Source organism: Myotis myotis, unplaced genomic scaffold (genome assembly GCF_014108235.1).
Source record: "Myotis myotis isolate mMyoMyo1 unplaced genomic scaffold, mMyoMyo1.p scaffold_m19_p_15, whole genome shotgun sequence".
Lineage (NCBI taxonomy): Eukaryota > Metazoa > Chordata > Mammalia > Chiroptera > Vespertilionidae > Myotis > Myotis myotis.
In genome coordinates, this window is record NW_023416319.1 from 26,140,100 (window position 1) to 26,160,316 (window position 20,217).

Below are 20,217 nucleotides of genomic sequence, written 5' to 3' on the forward strand. Positions count from 1 at the left end.
ACCCCCACCACCCGAGGGCTGTGCATGCCCCACAGGCCTCATTGCCCTCATGAATTGCCCTGGTCCAGCCATCCCATCCCAGGAAGTGGTCATCCCCATCACCATGGCTCACTCCCAGGTGCAGTTGGACCTGCCCAGCAAGCATGTAGGCAGGAGCTGGGCCTCTGAGGGGAAGGAGGAGGGATGTGCAGGCCAGAGCAGAAGTGGGGAACTTGGCGGTGTAAACACAGCCCCCACCCCACGTTGTGAAGGCCCCTCACGCTGCATTCCCGAACCCCTGGGTGCCCCTGCCCAGCACTGTGCTCTCAGGCCTGGGGTGGGGGTGAGGGACCTGGAGCTGTGGCCTGAAGGTAGTCCTTGCTGGCTTGGAATTGCAGTGGTCTATCAGGGAGGGATGCGGGGTGCCAAATTCCGCCTCTCTCTCTCTCTCTCTCTCTCTTTCTCTCTCTCTCTCAGGGCCCCGTTTCCCCGGCGGGCAGGTGGGGGCTCAGGCGAAGGCAAGCGATGCCAATTGCCTCGCCTGAGCCCCCACCTGCCCCTGGGTCGCACACGGGAGTGGACCCTGTGTCCCAGGTGGGCCTGCGGGGGCTCAGGCGAATCGATCAGCGATTGCTTCACCTGAGCCCCCACCCCCAGGTTGCACACAGGGGCCTGGATGGTGGCTCTCACTGTCCCGCCCTGCCTGCAGTATGCAAATTAGCTGCCATCTTTGTTGGCAGTTAATTTGCATATTGCTCTGATCTGCCAATGGAGGGCATAGTGAAGGTACGGTCAATTACCATGTTTGTCTATTATTAGTGTAGACTAGTAGTCTTTGAAAGAGATCTATGATTCTTACAATAATGCAACCAAACAATCAACATGCTCTTGCTTCTTTATAAATACCTTAAATTCTGATTAGCCAGAGGTCATTGTGGCAGTCATGTAAACTAGTAAAAGGGAGTTAGTTTCCAGTTTGCAGTATGTATTAAGATCCATGAGGAAACATGATGCTTTCTCTACTCATAACAGTCCCACTAACCTCCTCAACCCTGCCCCACTCTCCCTGCTCCACTCTCCTTTTCCGCTTGCTAACTCTTCTTCATCTTTAGGTCTCAGCTCAGCCATTATTTCCCTGAGGAATACCACCATGACATTGTTGTGTTTTTTTAATCTTTATTATTGAGAGTATTACAGATGTCCCTTCTCCCCCCCACCCTTAGCCCCCTACACTTAGTCCCCCCCACCATTCCAGGCCTTCACAGCCCTATTGTCTGTGTCCATGGGCAATGCATATATGTATTTAAATTATTTGATTAATTTCTTCCCACCCCCTCTCCACTGTTCCTTCTGAGATGTGTCAGTATGTTCCATGTTTCCATGCTTCTGAGTCTATTTTATTCCTCAATTTATTTTGTTCATCAGATTCCACATATAAGTGACATCATGTGGTATTTGTCTTTCTTTGACTGGCATATTTTGCTTAGCATAATACTCTCCAGGTCCCCCCTTGCTATCTCAAAGGGCAAGAGATTTTTTTTTTTTTTTTTTTTTTTATAGCTGCATAGTACCGTGGGGTGCAAATGTGTCATGGCTTTATCCACCCATCTACTGAGGGGCACTGGGCTGTTTCCAGATCTTAGCTGCTATGAATATAGGGGTGATTATTCTTTCTAACTGGTGTTTTGGGATTCCTAGATTATATTCCTAACAGTGAAATCACTGGGTCAAATGGTAGTTTCATTTTTAATTTTTTGAGGAAACTCCATAATGTTTTCCATAGTGGCTGCACCAGTCTGCATTCCCACCAGCAATGTACCAGGGTTCCCTTTTCTCCACATCCTCACCAGCACTTGATTGTTGATTTGTTGATGATAGCCATTCTGGCAGGTGTGAGGTGATACCTCATTGTAGTTTTAATTTGCATCTCTCTGATGATTGGTGACATTAAGCATTTTTTATATGTTTATTGGCCAGCTGTATGTCCTCTTTGAAGAAGTGTCTATTCAGGTTCTATGGCCATTTCTTTTTTATTTGGACTGTTACTATCACTTTTAACTGCTATTCTGGCCTCTAATTTTTCATTATTCAATGCATCACCAAACTGTTATCTAATTTGAATCCTAAAGTGAAAATCCAAGGATATCACTTTTGGTTTGAAGACTTGAGACAGTTCCCACTGTCCCAAGTATGGAGTTCAAATAGAAAATAATGTATTCAATTCAATAGACATTTTTAGAGAATCTTCTTTGTTCCAGGGAATGGAGTGTTCCTAAAATTCCCAGCCCCAATTCATCTCTTTTTTTTCTTATGACCTCCTATTTTACTTTGGTGATAATAAAACTTATTTTGGCCTATATATCTCTGCTGTTTTGTATTGCTTCTTAATGACTTTAGAGAATGCCCTATTAGTTCAAGAAGATGAACTTCATTAGAACACATCTCTATCACTATAGAATCCAGTGTGGGCCTTTTCACTCAGCAGGTGCTAGTATTTAGATATTAAGTGAATTAGCTTTTTTCCTGCATCATTTCACAAATACATAAGACAACTCCTGGTGTTTATGAAATGACTTCATTTGATTGTCTTCATAAAATTCCAAAGTTTCTTTATCACTTGCGAGTGATTACATTGTCATTACAACTCCTCTTAGAAACGTAGAGTGGCCCTTATCACTCTGAATAGTTGGCAATTACATTTATAAAGGACAGATGTTTATTACCTGGGGCCTATGGAAATGAGCATGCATTTAGGTCTGTGCATTTCCAAGGTGAGTAACTCCTTCTCTAGTAAAACCTAAGGGATACGGTGAAAGAATAAGAAAGACACTCCTAAGAAAAAAATAGTTCCACCGTCAATAAACCCAGAGCTTTGTATCTAGTAGTAAGATATTTTTTATTGTGTCAATAATTTATAGTAAATATCCTGAAATGTTCCATGTCCCCAGATCAAATCCAATTGATTGTAGGAGGCAGAGACAGAAGGTGAATGAGGTTATGGATTTGACGGCCTAAGTTGCTGCATCCTTAGGATCAGAGGGTGGCCTTTTCCTATTTTGTCAGTCACTTGGAACTGCGAAGGAGTAGGCTAAGTGAATACAAAGAAAGAAAAGAGTTTTCACAAATAATCATACTAAAAGCAACATTAGGTTTTTGTAAAACCACGCTTTACTAGAAGAGAGTGTGCATTTTATTAATATTAGCAGCAGTAGTAAAAGTGAGTTGGCTTTAAAATCCATAGCTTCTAGAAAAAAGACCACTTGCATATATGTTAGTAAAATATAAAAATCCATAACAGTAGTCCTAACATACCTGGCAAACTTTGATGACCTACACCCAGACTAAGATTAGGGGAGAGACAATATTTTTTTTTTCTAATCTTTAAGGAAACAGTAAAATTCGTTATTGAAATCAGATCTGCTTTGTTGACTCTTTTGAAGAAACAAAGATAGGTGTGTTTTAGAATTTCTAGACAAAGAGCAGTCGTGATCTGGCCAGTTGGTCTTGAATTGATCCTGCAGGTCCAGAGATAAGGGTGTTGATCTCAGATTCAATAGGTTCCAGCCCTAATCCTGCTAAATTCTGACCCTGCCCCTCCTCTCCTATCGCCAACACTTGGGTCAGGCAAATTTATGAAGTCTTTACCACAATGGAGGCAAATAGAGGGAGGAGGTTTTTGGCTAAGAGACAGAGGTATTAGGATAGAATTATGAAGAACTATTTTGGGGAGAAAACTTGTGGATGTTCTAAGAATTTATAGACAGAATCTGCTACCCTAGCTATCCTAGTCAATACCTACTATATGACAGAAGCCTGAGAAACAAAGAAATCTTTGGCTGGGTCATGCGATGCCCAGAGTGGGTCAAACAGACTAAAAATATTAAGGTTCCATTAGTTTTAAGTAACACTTGTATGTTATATGCATTTTTACTTGAATTGTAATCTGTAATCTTTAGAGCCAACCTGTGAGATAGCCAGTATCATCTTCAATTTACAAATTGGAAAATCAGCTCAGGAATAGTCACTGGCTAAAGACATGCACATTTCCATAGGCTCCAGGGAAGAGCAGAGCTTCCGATTATAGACATAGTTCACCTTCTGGGCTACGGGAGTTCTCTGGAGCAGAGAATGTCACTGTAGTAGTTTGCTAAGGTTACCATTACAAAGTATCACAGACCAGGTGGCTTAAACTATAGAAATTTATATTCTCACAGTTCAGGAGGCTAGAAGTTCAAGGTGTCAGCATGGTTGATTTTTTCCTGAAGCCTCTTTCCTGGGCCTGCAGACATTTGTCTCCTTCCAGTGTCATCACACTGTCTTCCCTTCATACCTGTCTGTCTGAATTTATAAGCACACCAGTCATATTGGATTAGGGACCACCCTAATGACTTCATTTAACTTAAGTCCCACTCTGAGTTAAGGACTTCAGCATATGAATTTGGTGGAGGGGGAGACACAATTCAGTTAACAGTCGTTAATCTCGAAATGATAGTTTTATCCACTTAATATTTATAGATCATGTATTTTATAGTCAAAATGAGATTAGTACCTGCAGCCTTTTTTCTCACATGAACTTGACTATGATCAAAAGCAAACATGAATATTTTATAGCTTCAAGCAGAACAATATTTAGTCACTCCAAACTTTACACTTAAAAAAAAAAAAATTGCTTTCCTGATTGGGAGCAGAAATAGGTGACAGAGGACTCAGAACCTTTGTTCCATTGAAGCCATCTTTGTCAAGAATTTTTTGAGCTTACAAAACTAGGCCTCAGATATAATTTCATGATGATATAAACCCAGTAGTTGGAAATAGTTCACTCACCAAGACAATAAATAAATAAATAAATAAATAAATAAATAAATATTAATCTCCAAACTCTGCTTATAAATTTGCTTCTTATTATGACTTAATGTAACATCCCATGAGTCTTTCCCAATATCAAAAGTGCTGGCTCAGATTTTCAAAACCACAGAAATTAAGTGAAATGTGTAGCAATGGAGGCAGTTGGGGTTCAAGAGTCTATAGATCTTGAATTAGTTGGTTAACAACTTGACTGGAAATTCTGTGCTTTGGAGGAAATCAGAAGATTAGATTCTTCACATACCCAGAGAAACATTGCGGGAAACCAAGGGATGCCATATGCACTGGGACAATCAGAAAGTTAACTGGCAGAATTCTAAAGAATTGGAAAATTTCGTTTCTGAAATAGTCTGCTGAGAAGAATGGCATGATAAATAAATAACTTCAGAGCTCACATTTAGGAAGATATCTATTAATTCCTTTGTTCCCAACCAATTCAGGTTTTTATTTATTAAAAATGTCCTGATTATAGGATTTTATACTCTTTCAGTTACTCTAGCACTTTGTGATCACCAGAAATTGTCCAATATTTTTGAAAGAATAAAATTAAATCACTATTCTCTTAAAATTCAAGAATTATTTCTCCGGAAAGTGTCACAAAGAAATGATACTGAGTCAAAACAGATAAACAGAGCCGAAACCGGTTTGGCTCAGTGGATAGAGCGTCAGCCTGCGGACTGAAGGGTCCCAGGTTCGATTCTGGTCAAGGGCATGTACCTGGGTTGCGGGCACATCCCCAGTGGGAGGTGTGCAGGAGGCAGCTGGTTGATGTTTCTAACTATCTCTCTCCCTTCCTCTCTGTAAAAGATCAATAAAACATATTTAAAAAACAAACAAACAACAACAAAAAAAACCAGATAAACAGAAATTGTTGTCCATATAGAAAGAACCTCAACTTTTTCTTCTTTATTTGCTGAAAAGAATAAGGCTCCACTAAACCTAACAGGGTCCTCTGGGGACGTTAAAATACTCCACATTTACTTGCCATGTAGATTCATGTAGTTGAGAATAGGGAAGGCCAGGCACATAATATGCAATTGCAAAATGAATGCTATTTAAACAAATAAAAATCAAACGATTTAAATGCATTTAAACAGATTTCATTTTGTTCATCTATATCTTAAGAAAACAATCATATCGTTTTGTTCCTACCTAATTGTCCCCAGACATACCATCTGACCATCCCCGTCTACACCTACCTTGCTCCAAACCCAGCCATTTTCCATACAGAATAACCAATAACCGGCCGGATCACATAGGAGATGAGAAGATAGAGGAATAGATACCACTAGGGCTCTGGTGGCGGAGAAGGGGTATAAGAAAGGGTCTATACAAAAAAGCATTGGCGGTAAAGAAACATTAGAAACAGAACTGATTTCTTCTTTCCTTTCTATTCCTTCCTCCCACCATCAAACAATTCCTGACTCTCTTACGTGAGACACTGTTCTAAGGAGTGGACAGGCTTGGAAGAGACAGTCAAGTAAGCAAATCTGAGGATCTCATGAGTTTTATTATGCGGAGCCTGCAGCTGATCCATGGGCGCCCGCAGGTTTCAAGCGCCCCGGAGAGCCCACGTGGGCAGCTCTCTGCTCGGCTGGCCCGCCTCGGGCTCCGGGCGCCGCTCCGCCCCCTGCAGGCCGGCGGCGGGACTGCTCGGGGGCGCGGGGCGCGGGCAGCGGCCGCTGGAGACGCGGGTATGGCGCGGGTGCTGATCGTGGGCGCCGGGCTGACCGGGAGCCTGTGCGCGGCGCTCCTGCGGAGGGAGGCGGCCCGGCCCGTCCACCTGGCCGTGTGGGACAAGGCTGGCGACTCAGGTGGGTCGTCTCCTGGCCGGAACGCGGAAGAAGACGCCGCCCAGACGCCGGCCTCTGCGGTGGCGCAGGCCCCAGCGGGGAATGCCCCGAAGAAAATGGGGCTCCTCAGCCCCAGCGGGGCGGGCCTGCGCCGCGACACGTGATGGGAGACGTCCGCCGCCGGAACGGCGGGCACCGGGCGAGGGTGGGGCGCCCCCGGCCAGGCTGGCGGCCGGCGACGAGGGCCAGGCTCCCAGGCGGGGCAGGCCGGCCCGGGCCTTCCGCTGTCGCTAGTACAGAGACGCGCAGCACGGGCTGTCGGTGCCTTTGCAGCTTTGCCCAGATCAGGAGGATCCCAAAGTGCCCCCGACCAAGGCTCCAGGGAGATCTGGTGCTCAGGGTCCTGTTATTCCCCGAGTCCTGCCTGACAGAGGGAAAGCCGGCGTTGACTGACTCATTCTCACCTTTCATTCATTACTGTTATTCATTCATTCATTCAGATTAGTAACTATACGCACCTCACGTGTCCTTTAAAAAATATCTCACAATCAGGGACCAAATTGTCTCTTAACTACCTCCTGCCAGTATTGGATGACAAAACCTTCAACTGAAAAAAAAATAAAAACTTAGAAAAATGTTTCCTACAACAGCTGTAACGGAATCCATGGCGGGGAGGGGGGGAGGGGGGTAACATGGGGTGAATAGCTTTCCTTGGTTCATTCTGAGGCAGCGAGTAGCATTACAAGGTTCATTCTAACACAGAGACCTTTTCCTGTGGGTGAATTCAAGGGGGAAGAATGACCACCACCAGCAGCCCCCACAATCCACAGAGCACCGTGGACCTGGGCGCCCAGTACATCACGCGCACGCCCCACTATGCCCAAAAGCACCAAAGGTGAGCTCTTGCGGGGTGGAATTTGCTGTATGATGTGAAAACGTACTGTAAACCACCCGTTTTTGACAGGGTTAAACTTTGCTTCTTGTAGGATAGTGACATTATTATGCTATTGTCATTTTCATGGTATTAGCAGTAAGAGGGTAACCTCAGTAACATGGGAAAACTGTAATACATGCCCCTAGGGTCCTTGTGAAGTTCGGATGAGAGGTTCCATGGGACACAGCAAGGGCTCGTGAATGTGAATCACTATGCTGGTGTTGAGGGAGAGGACAAGATAGCAGTGATGGAAGTCAATCGTAACCAATTCCAAACGGTTGGTTGTACGGAATACCTTTCTGTTTATCCTTACTGACATTATTTTTGAAATGGACAAGAAAATAGGCCGTTGCGTAATGTCAGCAAAAGATTGATGGCTTCTCAAGACATTTCTGTTCTTCACATGAATTGCAAATGTTATTAACACAAAACATGTTGACTTGACCATAGGACAACATCTAATTATTATTCAGTATTATAATCGCTAAGAATTCTTGCGAGAGAATGCGGTATGTTAGAGCTGATTATAGAATACCATTATGTAATATATGTTGATTTATTTCAGTTTTTATGATGAACTCCTAGCTCATGGCATTTTGAAGCCTCTGACCTCTCCTATTGAAGGCACGGTGATGAAAGCAGGAGACTGTAACTTTGTGGCACCTCAAGGAGTTTCTTCAATTATTAAGCATTACTTGAAAGAATCAGGTGGGATTAGGATTTTCTCTGCCTTCCTTTAAATTAGCACTTTAAAACAAAAGTCATACACATAATAAAATATTCATACTTCAAAGAAAGGTATAAAGTAGATGTTCTCTTATTCACCACTCAATAGCTAGTTTCCTTCTGCTAAAGTAACCCACTAATAACAGTTCCCAAGGTGTGCTTCCGGAGAAATGTTTAGACAGCTATCAATCTACATGGCTGTCTCTGTTTTCTATTCATATAGGTTTATGTTTATTCTTTTTTAAAATACACATGGGATTTTTTATATAAGCCGTTCTATACCATGTTTGGTCTATGCTTATAATAAATCTATCTATCTATCTATCTATCTATCTATCTATCATCTATCTATCTATTCTTTTTCTCTCTCAAGCAGTACATTTAGTTAGACATTGTTCACATCTCTTCAGGTGTCATCTGATCAGTTCTGAACTGCTGTTCCCTAAAACCTATTTGTAGGAAATTATAGTCGGAAAATGAATTTAGATTTTCTCTTTAAAATGGAGGAAGGCAGGGGATTAAGTTAAATAAATACATAACAGAAACACATTTGCTTTTATAAAATGTTTAAACCTTCATATTCTGATACATTTATTGCTATCCGCATATTTTTAAAAAAATTTATTAAATATTATGTGCTGGGTAAACAGTGGTAACTAAGAGATGTGGTTCCTGCCTTTGTTAATATAGAGTGAGGTAGAGAGGAAAGCTAAATTAATTACATATACACACAAAACACGTAATAAATGCTAAGAAGGAGTGAGAGCATACGAGGGAGTGTATGTTAGAAGGCCTAACCTAATGTGAGTTTCAGAGGAGTGAGTGGGGGGAGACATGTCAGAGAAAGTGTCACTGAGGTTCTAATGTCTTCATGGTACCCCAAAGGTAAGCACCAGTGAACTAGGCCAAGATAAAGGCATGCAGTGGACACATGACTTAGAACTGTTCTAATGTAGGAGCAGGTTGGTGCATTTGAGGAACTAAAAGGTTATGATGACTAGAGAGTAGTGAATCAGGGAGAAAGTGCTAAGAGATGAAGTTCAAGACTAAGATCATAAGGGGCTTTGTAAGTAATGTTAAATTTTTTATACTCTAGTCGATCTTATGTGCAGTGGGAAGCCATCGAAGAATATTACACAAGAGACAGACATGGTCAGATTTCCTAAGCTCAGAAGTAACTCTCGAGAGATTTTATGTAATTCTCTAACTGTTTTAAAATGAGCTTCCAGAGCCCACAGATTTTAATATGTGGTCCTTTGGAAAGTTAGTAATTACTTCCATAAGGAAAAGCTACTTTCCTAGAAACTTCACTCCTAGTAGTAGGAAAGGAGAACTTCTTGGTTGGTAAGAATGGTTATCCTATCACCCCCTAACTCTTGAGATAGATACTCCTTTTGGAGTGATTTTGCCCGTTGTGGCGTTGGATTTGACTTGGGTCTGTCATCTATGCCAAGGTTCTCACACTTTAGTGTGCATCATTAAGCCTGGAAAGGGGGGATATGTTTACTATAAAGTGCTGGGCCTGATCCCCAGAGATTCTGATAACAGGTTTGGGTTGGGGCCTGAGAATGTCCATTTCTAACAAGTTCCCAAGTGCAGAACACGTTGGGGCCATTGGGATACAGGTCCAAGGCTGGATATGCAGAATTTCTAGGTCAGTGGACTTCAGTTCCCTTACGCACACGTATATTCACCAGCCCCAATAACAAAGTATGCTCCTGTCAAAGGGAATATTATGTGAAGACACAACTGAATGAAATATAAAATCCATTGACTTCATTGAGGTCCAGGTCAGGCAGGACCAGGACCAGAGCGAGGCAAGTAAGTTGGGGGTGAGACATCCTAAATAAATAGAACAGATTGAAATGGAGCTGCTCTGGTGGGAATAAAGGAGCGGATGGTTGTTGAGTTGAAAGCTCCGGCTTTTGTGCCTTCCTAAGCAGGGGCCTTAGAGAAACCTCCAGGCAAGCTGAAGTACTGTTTACAAGCCTTTGCTCTAATCTTTGAACAGAATGGTGCTAATTTGCATTTGATTTAAAAATCTGAGTCTTTACTATATTGCAGCATTCTTTAAGGGACAGTGAAAGGTGTAAAGGTATATGAGATCTGGAGACCTGACGGGGAAGCCTAGAAGATTTCTGGGTAGATAAGACATACCTGTAGCAAACAGAAATTTTGAATGAGTGGTAAAAGCAGTGATGATCAAAGGATGCCTTAGATGAGAAGGATCACCTTGAGTTGGAATAGCTACAAAAAGGAAGTTTCATGGCCAAGGTTGGACTTAAGCACATATTTCTTGGCTGGTAACACGAGGTTTCCCTTTCAGGGTACTTTTTTTCTCGTTTTATTTTTCACATCTTTTCTTTCTGTTCCTGAGGCTGAAAAAAAAAAGTGAATTTGTTTTTAAATCTAAATTTTCTGAAAACTGGAATGTGAATTGAATGCTAGTGTACCAAAGAGACTTACTGTCTTAATTATATTCCATCTTTCAGTTTCTGATTCATAATTCATTCTTTTAAACCAGTGATTTTCAACCAATGTCCCACAAGATTTTTTTTTTAAAACATGCAATTCTGGACTATGTAGTCAGGGGCACTGACCTCTTTTCCCTTAGATTGTCAAATAAAGAAATGACAACAGCCAACACAACAACAGCCATCTTATGTGAATTAATCAAAATTATACCTGTAATTTTTTTTTTTTCAGATTGGTAAAAATATATTTTTTCCTGGTATGCTACAGAATTTCAGTAATTAGTGCATAAGATGAAAAAGGTTGAAAATCACCATCTTAGCCCTAGCTGATTTGGCTCAGTGGACAGAGCGTCGGCCTGCAGACTGAAGGGTCCCAGGTTCAATTCTGGTCACAGGCACATGCCTGGGTTGTGGGTTTGATCCCAGTAGGGGGTGTGCAGGAGGCAGCTGATCAATGATTCTCTCTCATCATTGATGTTTCTATCTCTTTCTCCTTCTCTCTTCCTCTCTGAAATCAATAAGAATATATTTTTTTAAAAAGAAAATCACCATCTTAAATAAATATTGATTAAACACTAGTATGTGCCAAGTACTATCCTATATATGCTATATATTGAAACAAAACAGCCTTAATTACTGACTAAAAGGGAAGAAAATATTAATCGAATAATTACTCTGAGAATTATTAAAATACCTTTGTGACAAGTGTAAAGAAGGAACATGGAATGAGAGGATATTCTAGATTGTATTTCTCTTAACTCTTCTTAATGAAAATAACCTATCCATTGATGACTACTTGGATTTCTCTTACAAAGACCTTTTTCAGGTTTAATAGAGAACAATACTTCCTTTAATAGGTAGTGGTGCTCTTTCTTGCTATTAGAAGAATTAACACCTTTACTAACATATATACTTGCTCTACAGTGATAATGAGCTGAAAGTCAGAGGGATGCAGCTTCAAATTATGGTATGCCATTTCTGAATCTGTTTCCTTATCTGTCAAATTAATTGGTATGTATATTAAGTGCTGGGCATAGTCTTGACATATAGTAGATGCTTAATAAAAATAGCTATGGTTACTCTCCTTATTAATTGTAATAGTATTTCCCACCCCACACACACTCAGAACAGACATTGATAGGCAGGTCCAAGTGTGACAGATGGAGAGGAATTCCCCCGAAGTGAGAAAGAAAGGGAACCCCAGGGGCTGTAGAGGACAAACTGCACCATTCATTCACCTGAATGGATCCAGTAGGCAGCCCTTCTCTCCCCATTTATTCCTATAGGAAAGTCTGCTAATGTGAACATGACTTTGCTCTTGGAACAGGTGCTGCTATCTGTTTCAGACAATGTGTGACCCAGATCAACCTGAGAAATGACAAGTGGGAAGTCTCCAAGGAAACGGGCTCCCCTGAGCAGTTTGACATTGTTGTGCTCACAATGCCGGTTCCTCAGATTCTGCTGCTTCAAGGTGACATCGTGAACTGTGAGTTCTTGGCCTGTGCTGTTTGTTTACCTCGGGGAATGGGATATATTTTTTTTTTTGAAAGAGCAAGAATTCAGCTTAACTCTCTTAGCAAAGGGTATAGTATGGATCCTACTGATTTGCATGTTTTATAAACTGATACAATGGCCGGGTTCACAGTATGAGTCTTGCTCAAACAGAAACACATAACGGAATTTTTTTCCGTAACCAGTTACTAGTTGAACGCTTTCCTTACTGCTCCTGCCTCTGAGAAGTAAATCATTTTGATGGAGGCTCAGTAGTTTAGCCAACAAGAAGAGCAACCTCTTTGTGAGCTCCTGAGGAAAGGTTTTTCTGACACAAGCATTGGTTATGTGAACCCCTGACGAACCTCGTCTCAGATTGCTCTTTTTTTTTTTTAAATATATTTTATTGATTTTTTACAGAGAGGAAGGGAGAGAGATAGAGAGCCAGAAACATCAATGAGAGAGAAACATTGATCAGCCGCCTCCTGCACGCCCCCCACTGGGGATGTGCCCGCAACCAAGGTACATGCCCTTGACCGGGGTCAAACCCGGGACCCTTGAGTCCGCAGGCCGACGCTCTATCCACTGAGCCACACCGGTTCTGGCGCTCGGATTGCTCTTGAGAAAGAGCCTCATGTTCCTCCCTGCTTGGGACTTGTTGGCTCACCTTTTACCTAGCTTCTCCCCTCTTTTTATAAAAGCAGCTTTAAGATATAATTCACATTCCATGCAATTCATTCATTTAAAATGTACATTTCAGTGCTATTTAATATATTCACCCATATGCAACTATTCCCACCCCCAATTTTGGTCCGTTTTAGTCACCCCCAAAAAGAAACCCCATATCCTAAAGCTATCACCTGTGTCCCTCCATCCCCATCCCTGCCCCTAACCCTAAACAAGCTGCCATCTACTTTCTGTCTCCATAGATTTCCCCACTGCCTAGGTTCTTAAGGAATGCTCTTCTTTGGTTTGCTTTGCCTCCACCTATGTCAGGTTTCACTAATTTTTCTCCTTTCATTTTGTCTAATTGAACCTGATACGTCAAAGCCATTGGCTTCTAGAGGACACCTCATCTTGCCTTGAAGCCCATGAGTTAAAATAAGGCAGAGCCTGGCGCTGCTGGGCAAGGTCTTGGGTCATGTGGGAATGGCTGTGGATATTGACGTGCCTGGAGCTTTTGACTTGTTGCTTGACTAAAGGTGACATTGAATTTGATTGAGGAATGGCCTTTTATGCCACTATTAGAAAGAAAACTGGTATTAAATATAATTTATAGATCAGAGATTTAGAGCTGTAATAGAAATTGTTCTCTGGGGAAGAAAATTGCTGCTTATTACATCTTGAAAGTAATTTGCTGTTCCTTAAATATCAGTTCCACCACCCAGTAACAATATAGCTTCTTTTCTAGTACAGTGTGAGGTAATAATATAGAAGGGATTGAAATATCTATTATGTAGCTATAGGCAAATTAGAACACTAATGTCAAAGATCTCTGTCATGAGTCTACTTCTAGTCTGTTGCCAAAGTCAGTTTAAGGTAGGATGATTTATTCCCATGGAGTCTGTAATAACTGGATTGATTTCAAGACTGTTAAATAACATACTGTAACATTTTACTAAAACAGTTATTGGTCAGTGTATTCAGTTGTGCTGTAAATTACATATTCCAATTTCTTTTTTAATTCTCATCGAGGACATTTTCATTGATTTTTTTAAAGAGAGGGGTGAAGAGAAAGGGAGAGAGAGAGAGAGAGAGAGAGAGTGAGAGAGAGAGAGAGAGAGAGAGAGAGAGAGAGAGAGAGAGAGAGAGAAGAGAAACATTGATCAGTTGCCTCTCCCGCTCGCCCCAACCTGGGGTTGAACCTGAAACCTATTTATGTGCCCTGACGAGGAGTCGAACCCACAACCTTTTGCTGTACAGGACAACACTCCTATCAACTGAGCCACACTGACCAGGGCTACATATTTCAATTTTTAAAAGCTACATAGAAAGATCCTTAAACATTGCATTTTGAAAGTATTCATCAATATTTGTATTAGTGACATATAAAACATAACACCTGAGATATGTTTAAGGGCCTTCCAAAAATAAATTTATTTAGATCATATGTGTGTGTGTGTGTGTATATATATATATATATATATATATATATATTTTTTTTTTTTTTTTTTTTTTTCTTTGAGTACTTGAACTATATTGGGCTGAGAGAGATAACTTAATCCTCCTACTAGTATTGCATTTCTTTATATCTTTCTGGGATTGGGAGGTAATTTTTGCTTTATAATTTTTGATAATGATTTTATTTGGTTCATAATATATCTGCATTACATTTATCTGGTACATCCTTTTTACTCTTTGCCTTTCAGAGATACTTTATTTTGGAGGCACCTTTATTCACTCATCTTTGAGTCTAGCAATTTCATAAAGACATATAATAGTTTTGTGTCACTTTTGCAGGGGTATTATCCCATTTTTTACTTGAAAATTCAGCTTTCCCTTTATTTTCAGCTAAGTTTTCTTCTAATACTTGAGGAATTATTTCCGGTCCATTTATTATGATCTCAGAATATCTTAAAAAATATAAAGTATCTCCCTCCCATATCTGCCATTTTGTCTCAACTCATTTTCATCTTTGGTCTTTGCATTATTTTTTTAACTTTCTTTTTCTAGCCTTCTCTCCATGTCATCCATGTAGTTTTCAAAAGTGTTCCTTTTGTTCCCTTCCTTGAGATACTCTTTCAAAGAGGTCTTACAATTCTTCACTGTTTTCAGGTCATTGTTTGAGGGTTTGTTGAACTATTCTGCTTTCTGGCAAAATTTTTCTAATATATATTTCTCATCAGTTCATTTGTTAGGTTCTGTTATGTTTTGTTGTCTTTCTCCATTTCTCTGCATAGGTCCCTCTCTAATCATTAGTTATCTTTAAATGGAGCTATTTCTGTCAATTTTGTGAAGAATACTGTTGTCCGGAAGGGCAGACATTCAGTTAAAGTATGTTGCCTCAAAACACTGTCTGTATACATTTTGTATATATATTACCTGTGGGTGATTGAATGCTAGTGATTACTAATGTGATAATATATTTATTAATATGAAAGATTTCAAAATTTTTTAAACTTAAAAATAAAAAAGATGCATCTATATTTTTCAGTCAACCAAAAATAGTTTGACAGAAACATTTTTACATCGGTTATTGCTTAAGATGATTTTTAGATTCTTTACATTTTTTTGAATAGTCATAACTTTAAAAATGAGGATACTTTACCAGGGGTCCTCAAACCTTTTAAACAGGGGGCCAGTTCACTGCCCCTCAGACCGCTGGAGGGCCGGACTATAGTTTTAAAAAAAGCATGAACAAATTCCTGTGCACACTGCACACATCTTATTTTGAAGTAAAAAAACAGAACGGGAACAAATACAATATTTGTATTTGCATGTGGCCCGCGGGCCGTAGTTTGAGGACCCCTGAATCTTACTATTAAAAAGGATAATGCTGACAACATCTGAAAAAATGTATCATGCTGAAAAAACCCATTTTTTCCCCTTTTCTCTTTTAGTGGGGGAATAAGATGGAATAGGTAGCCTCTTTATGATGAAAAGCTTAAGCATGCCTGACTTGGTACATTTGATTGGTGGAATGGTTTTTGGGGTGCTGTATTGTCTCAGTTAGAATTGGACCCCATGAAAATCATTCTTGTTATGAAATGACCCACTCTGCCGGTAACCCCTTAACACAGCGGTTCTCAACCTGCTGGCCCTTTAAATGCAGTTCCTCACGTTGTGACCCAACCATAACATTATTTCCGTGGCTACTTCATCACTGTCATGTTGCTACTGTTGTGAATCGTCATGTAAATATCTGCTATGCAGGACGGTCTTAGGCGACCCCGGTGAAAGGGTCGTTCGACCCCCAAAGGGGTCGCGGCCCACAGGTTGGGAACCGCTGCCTTAACAGACTGTCCTAACAATTCTGACACAGTGCCTGCGGGTCTAAAACAAAGAGGTTAAAAACATCTGCTTTCTCTTTATAAGTTTCAGTCATGACCTCAGTATGAGGAATGAGCTAATCTCTTCTCTCTGTGTGTGGAGAACTTTAAATCTCTTGAGTATGTATTAAACATTTTCAGTTTTTAGGAAGAGACATACATTTACAAAGCTATATGTTGCCCTCTAGTGGATATCGGTATATATGGCAGTTCCTGTCTGAATTTTTACTGGAGAGGACTATGAAGATGACTGAAATATCAAATATATATAAAACTATCACTATAATATAATTCACAAAACCCCATATTATTACAGGGAAACAAATTTAGGCCCATTCTAACTAATTTACATAAAATTGTTCAGTATCATTTTTCTTCTAATATTATGTATTTTTTCCATTTCAATTGTATTTTATAATTAATATAGTTTATTGATGAAAAATTTGCAAGTAAAAGTAAAATAAAATATAGTCATAATTGTAGCTTCGTAGACATTAACCCAGTAAACACATATTTCTAGAGATTTTTAAAGGTAGAAATAAAAATTTTTTTTTCTGTTTTCAAACTTTATAATATTTTAGGAATATCTTTTCAATGTCAATGAATGTTCCTGGGTGCCATGATTTTTACTGCATACTGTTCTATTCTCTGGATCTCCCTTGAAGTATTAAAGCAGTTGGATAGATATGTTAAGTTTCTAGTTTTATCAAGTATTGCTTTGCGAGTGCAAAGCTGAAACAGGTTTTCTTCCCCAAGCGCCTTTCCTCAGGGCAAGCTATTTTGATATAGAATAAGGCCCTCTTGGTGACTTTTGTCTTAAGTTTTCTTAAATCATCTATGTTTTATTTCTTTCTGTGTGTTCTGTAATCAGGTTTCATTAAAAGTTCCTGTTGAAATATTGATTTGAATTACATTTAAAGTGTTAATTTAGGGAGATTTAATGTCTTTACAATAGTGCACCCTGCATCCAAGAAAATCAAACAATTCTTCATTTATGTAGGTATTTCTGTCCTTCAGTACACTTTTGTTGCTTTTAATCTTAAGATCCTACATATCTCTTAATAGCCTTATTATGTAATCACTTATGGTATTTGTGGAGATTGTGAATAATGCCCCTTTTGTTATCTTATGTTTACTTATGTTTTCAGAGAATACCACCCAGCTGAGTTTCTAAACCCAACATGGAAAGTCTGTTTCTTTTGATAGGGGAATTCAACCTATTTATTGCAAAAACTACTATCTTTCTTTAACCTTTCCATTGATGTCTATTATTTATTTTACTTTGTTTTTCTCCTACTTTTTTACATTTTCTTCTATTTGTCAACTTTATCAAGTATCACAATCTTAATTAATGAATGACTGAATTCACTGTGTAAGGTGTGTCCTTTGTGGTCAGATATAAAGTGCATGAAGACAGGAACTAGCCCTGACTTACCTGTCCCTGTTTTCTCAGGATTCCTTTATGAGTGCCTCGTGTATGGTAGGCCTTTGGTCTCTATTTACTGACTGACTGAATGAATGAATGAATGACACAATCTGGAATCTCGAAGGACAGGCAGAAGAAAAGGAAGGAATACTTTGGAGAGGAAAAAGGATCTTAGCAAAAAATTGGAAGTAGATATGCTTGTTTTATATTGTGGGGACTGAAAATAGACTGACTGGGAGGAAAGGCTTTGCGGTGGGGAATTTGGAGAAATAAAGCTGGCAATGTGGATTAGGGGCAGAATGTGTTGAGCCTTGAATGTGAACATCTGTTGAGCAAACATCAGAGGTCCTAATTCACCAGAAATACTGAATCTACCTTTTAAACCTGGCTGGATACATTGAGATGGTAAATAAGTCTACCTAATTGGATTGGGAGGAAGAAAACATTTGCAGGATTTGGGGAGGGAACATTGTTAAAAGGTTTTTAATCTTAACATATGCACTATCCTTAGACACTTAGAACTTTAGTAAGCTATACCACAAAAACTTATAACTTATTGCATACTGCAGAATATAATGATAGCATATTGTTCATAATAAGCACTTTCAACCTCCTTTCTACAACTTCTAGAATCTTCCATCATCATTGATGGAAAAATGGGAACCAATTCTTTTTACTAAAATAAGTTTAACTTCTTCATTTTCCTTGACATTTGCTGAAAATTTTATTAAAAGCACAGGAAACAAAGTCTTCTCCTCATCAAGTACCACGCTTCATTGCTTTTTCCAGCAGACCATGGCCGCAGGAGGGGAAATAATTCACTTTTTAAACTTCTTCAGATATTAGCCGCTCTGTTGGGCTGACTGCAAGCTTATGAGCTGAGAGTTGGTTCTGCTTGATCTTCCATTCTTCCTCTAAGTGCCTGAGCGGCAACCCAAGCTAGTGTTTGCCTCTCTGCCACTCTCCAGAAACGCAGGTGTCAGTGGAAATGGAGGAGACTCCCACCCATCTTGGAGTTTAGAGTGACCTGGCACTACTGTTACTTACCACCCACTCTAGGTCCTAGCAGGACAGAAGCAGTTCCCCTACTTGTGTCCCTCTGGGGAACTGTGTTGGGAAAAAAATAAGTCAGAGGGATAACCAGATGATGATGATGAGAACCAGTATCAAAGAACATTTTGGGAATACTTGTTAAGCACTTTACCTACATTGCATCATTTATCTTCTCAACCACCTCACAAGAAGTATTTCATCCCTATTTCATAGAAGAGGAAAGTGAGAAGCAGGGAAATTAAATTAACTTGTCTGAGGTCACCTAGCTCTTGAGTGACAGATCTGGGATCCAGATCTTCTCCAAGCTCTAGTAACTGGGGCAGTGTACCTTTTAAAAATATGTATTTTTATTGATATCAGAGAGGAAGGGAGAGGGAGAGAGAGATAGAAATATCAATAATGAAAGAGAATCACTGATTGACTGCTTCCTGCATGCCCCACACGGGAGATCGAGCCCACCACCTGAGCATGTGTCCTGACTGGGAATTGAACTGTGACCTGGCTCATAGGTAGACGCTCAACCACTGAGCCACGCCGGCTGGGCGTGAGGCAGTGTACCTTTTGGTGCCTGTACCCAGCACAAATGTGTGTGATCTCACCATACCTGATATAAATGCATCAGTGATGATGCTATTTTGACTTTTTTGTTCTTGTACACATGCTGCCAATAGATATATGTTTGAAACTAGGCTTCCAGATTGCACCTCTAACAGAAGATCCTTTCTTAATGCTGCCTTCAGAACTTATAATTTTATTTTTAATTCAGAGTTCTTTGATACCAAAAGGCTTTAAAAAGAAATGTCAGAACTAGAGATGGGGTGAGATGAAAGAACAGAGAGCTATAATTTATTGAATTGCGTCATTATCACCAACTGAGTCACCAACTGAATTCAGTTTAACTTCTTCCCATCTGAGCTGGCAAAGACACTTTAAAGAGAGAAGAGATTTGAGAACTAAGAATTTTTGTTTTGTGGCACAAGTCTCTCAAGATTCAAATGAAATGTGCTAAACACAAATAAGAAAGTATTACCACAATCAAAATCTGATGTTAAAGTAAAGGTTTGTTTTTGTTTGTTTGTTTTTGTTTTTTTACTTTATTGTTGACACTATTACAGATGTCCTCATTTTCCTACCTTTTGCCCATCCCCACCCAGCCCCCACCCCCTCTTCCCTCTGGCCATCACCACACTGTTGTTTGTGTCCATTGGTTATGCATATATGTTCTTTGGCTAATTCCTTTACCTTCTTTCATTCAGCTCCCCTTCCCTCCTAAAGTAGGAAATTTTAAATATTAAGATTAAAAGAGAGGAAGGGCGGGATTAAGGAATACCACCATTCTGCACTGGACCAGCTTTTTTCGAAATTTGTTTCTTTTTTCACAAATGTACCTCATTTGAGAAGGTTTTTATTCTATTGCATCAGATGAATGAGACATGGCTATATGCTGACCAGACATTCTGGTCAGTCATCATTCTTCTGAAGTACCATT

At 40.0% G+C, this 20,217-nt stretch overlaps 1 protein-coding gene across 3 annotated transcripts in view; it reads left to right on the forward strand.

The window, feature by feature from the left end:
• The first annotated feature begins 6,456 nt into the window (after positions 1–6,456).
• The window catches only part of RNLS (renalase, FAD dependent amine oxidase), a 218,288-nt gene continuing 204,527 nt past the window's right edge, over positions 6,457–20,217 (forward strand). For 2 of the 3 annotated variants that reach the window (XM_036336708.1, XM_036336709.1), the window contains exons 1-4: positions 6,460–6,656; positions 7,425–7,530; positions 8,135–8,277; positions 12,097–12,255. In XM_036336708.1, the coding sequence (XP_036192601.1) occupies positions 6,539–6,656; positions 7,425–7,530; positions 8,135–8,277; positions 12,097–12,255 (526 nt within the window). In that variant the 5' untranslated portion in view covers positions 6,460–6,538. Of the gene's footprint in view, positions 6,657–7,424; positions 7,531–8,134; positions 8,278–12,096; positions 12,256–20,217 lie in introns of all 3 variants that reach the window. The other variant, XM_036336707.1, reaches the window with a different exon arrangement.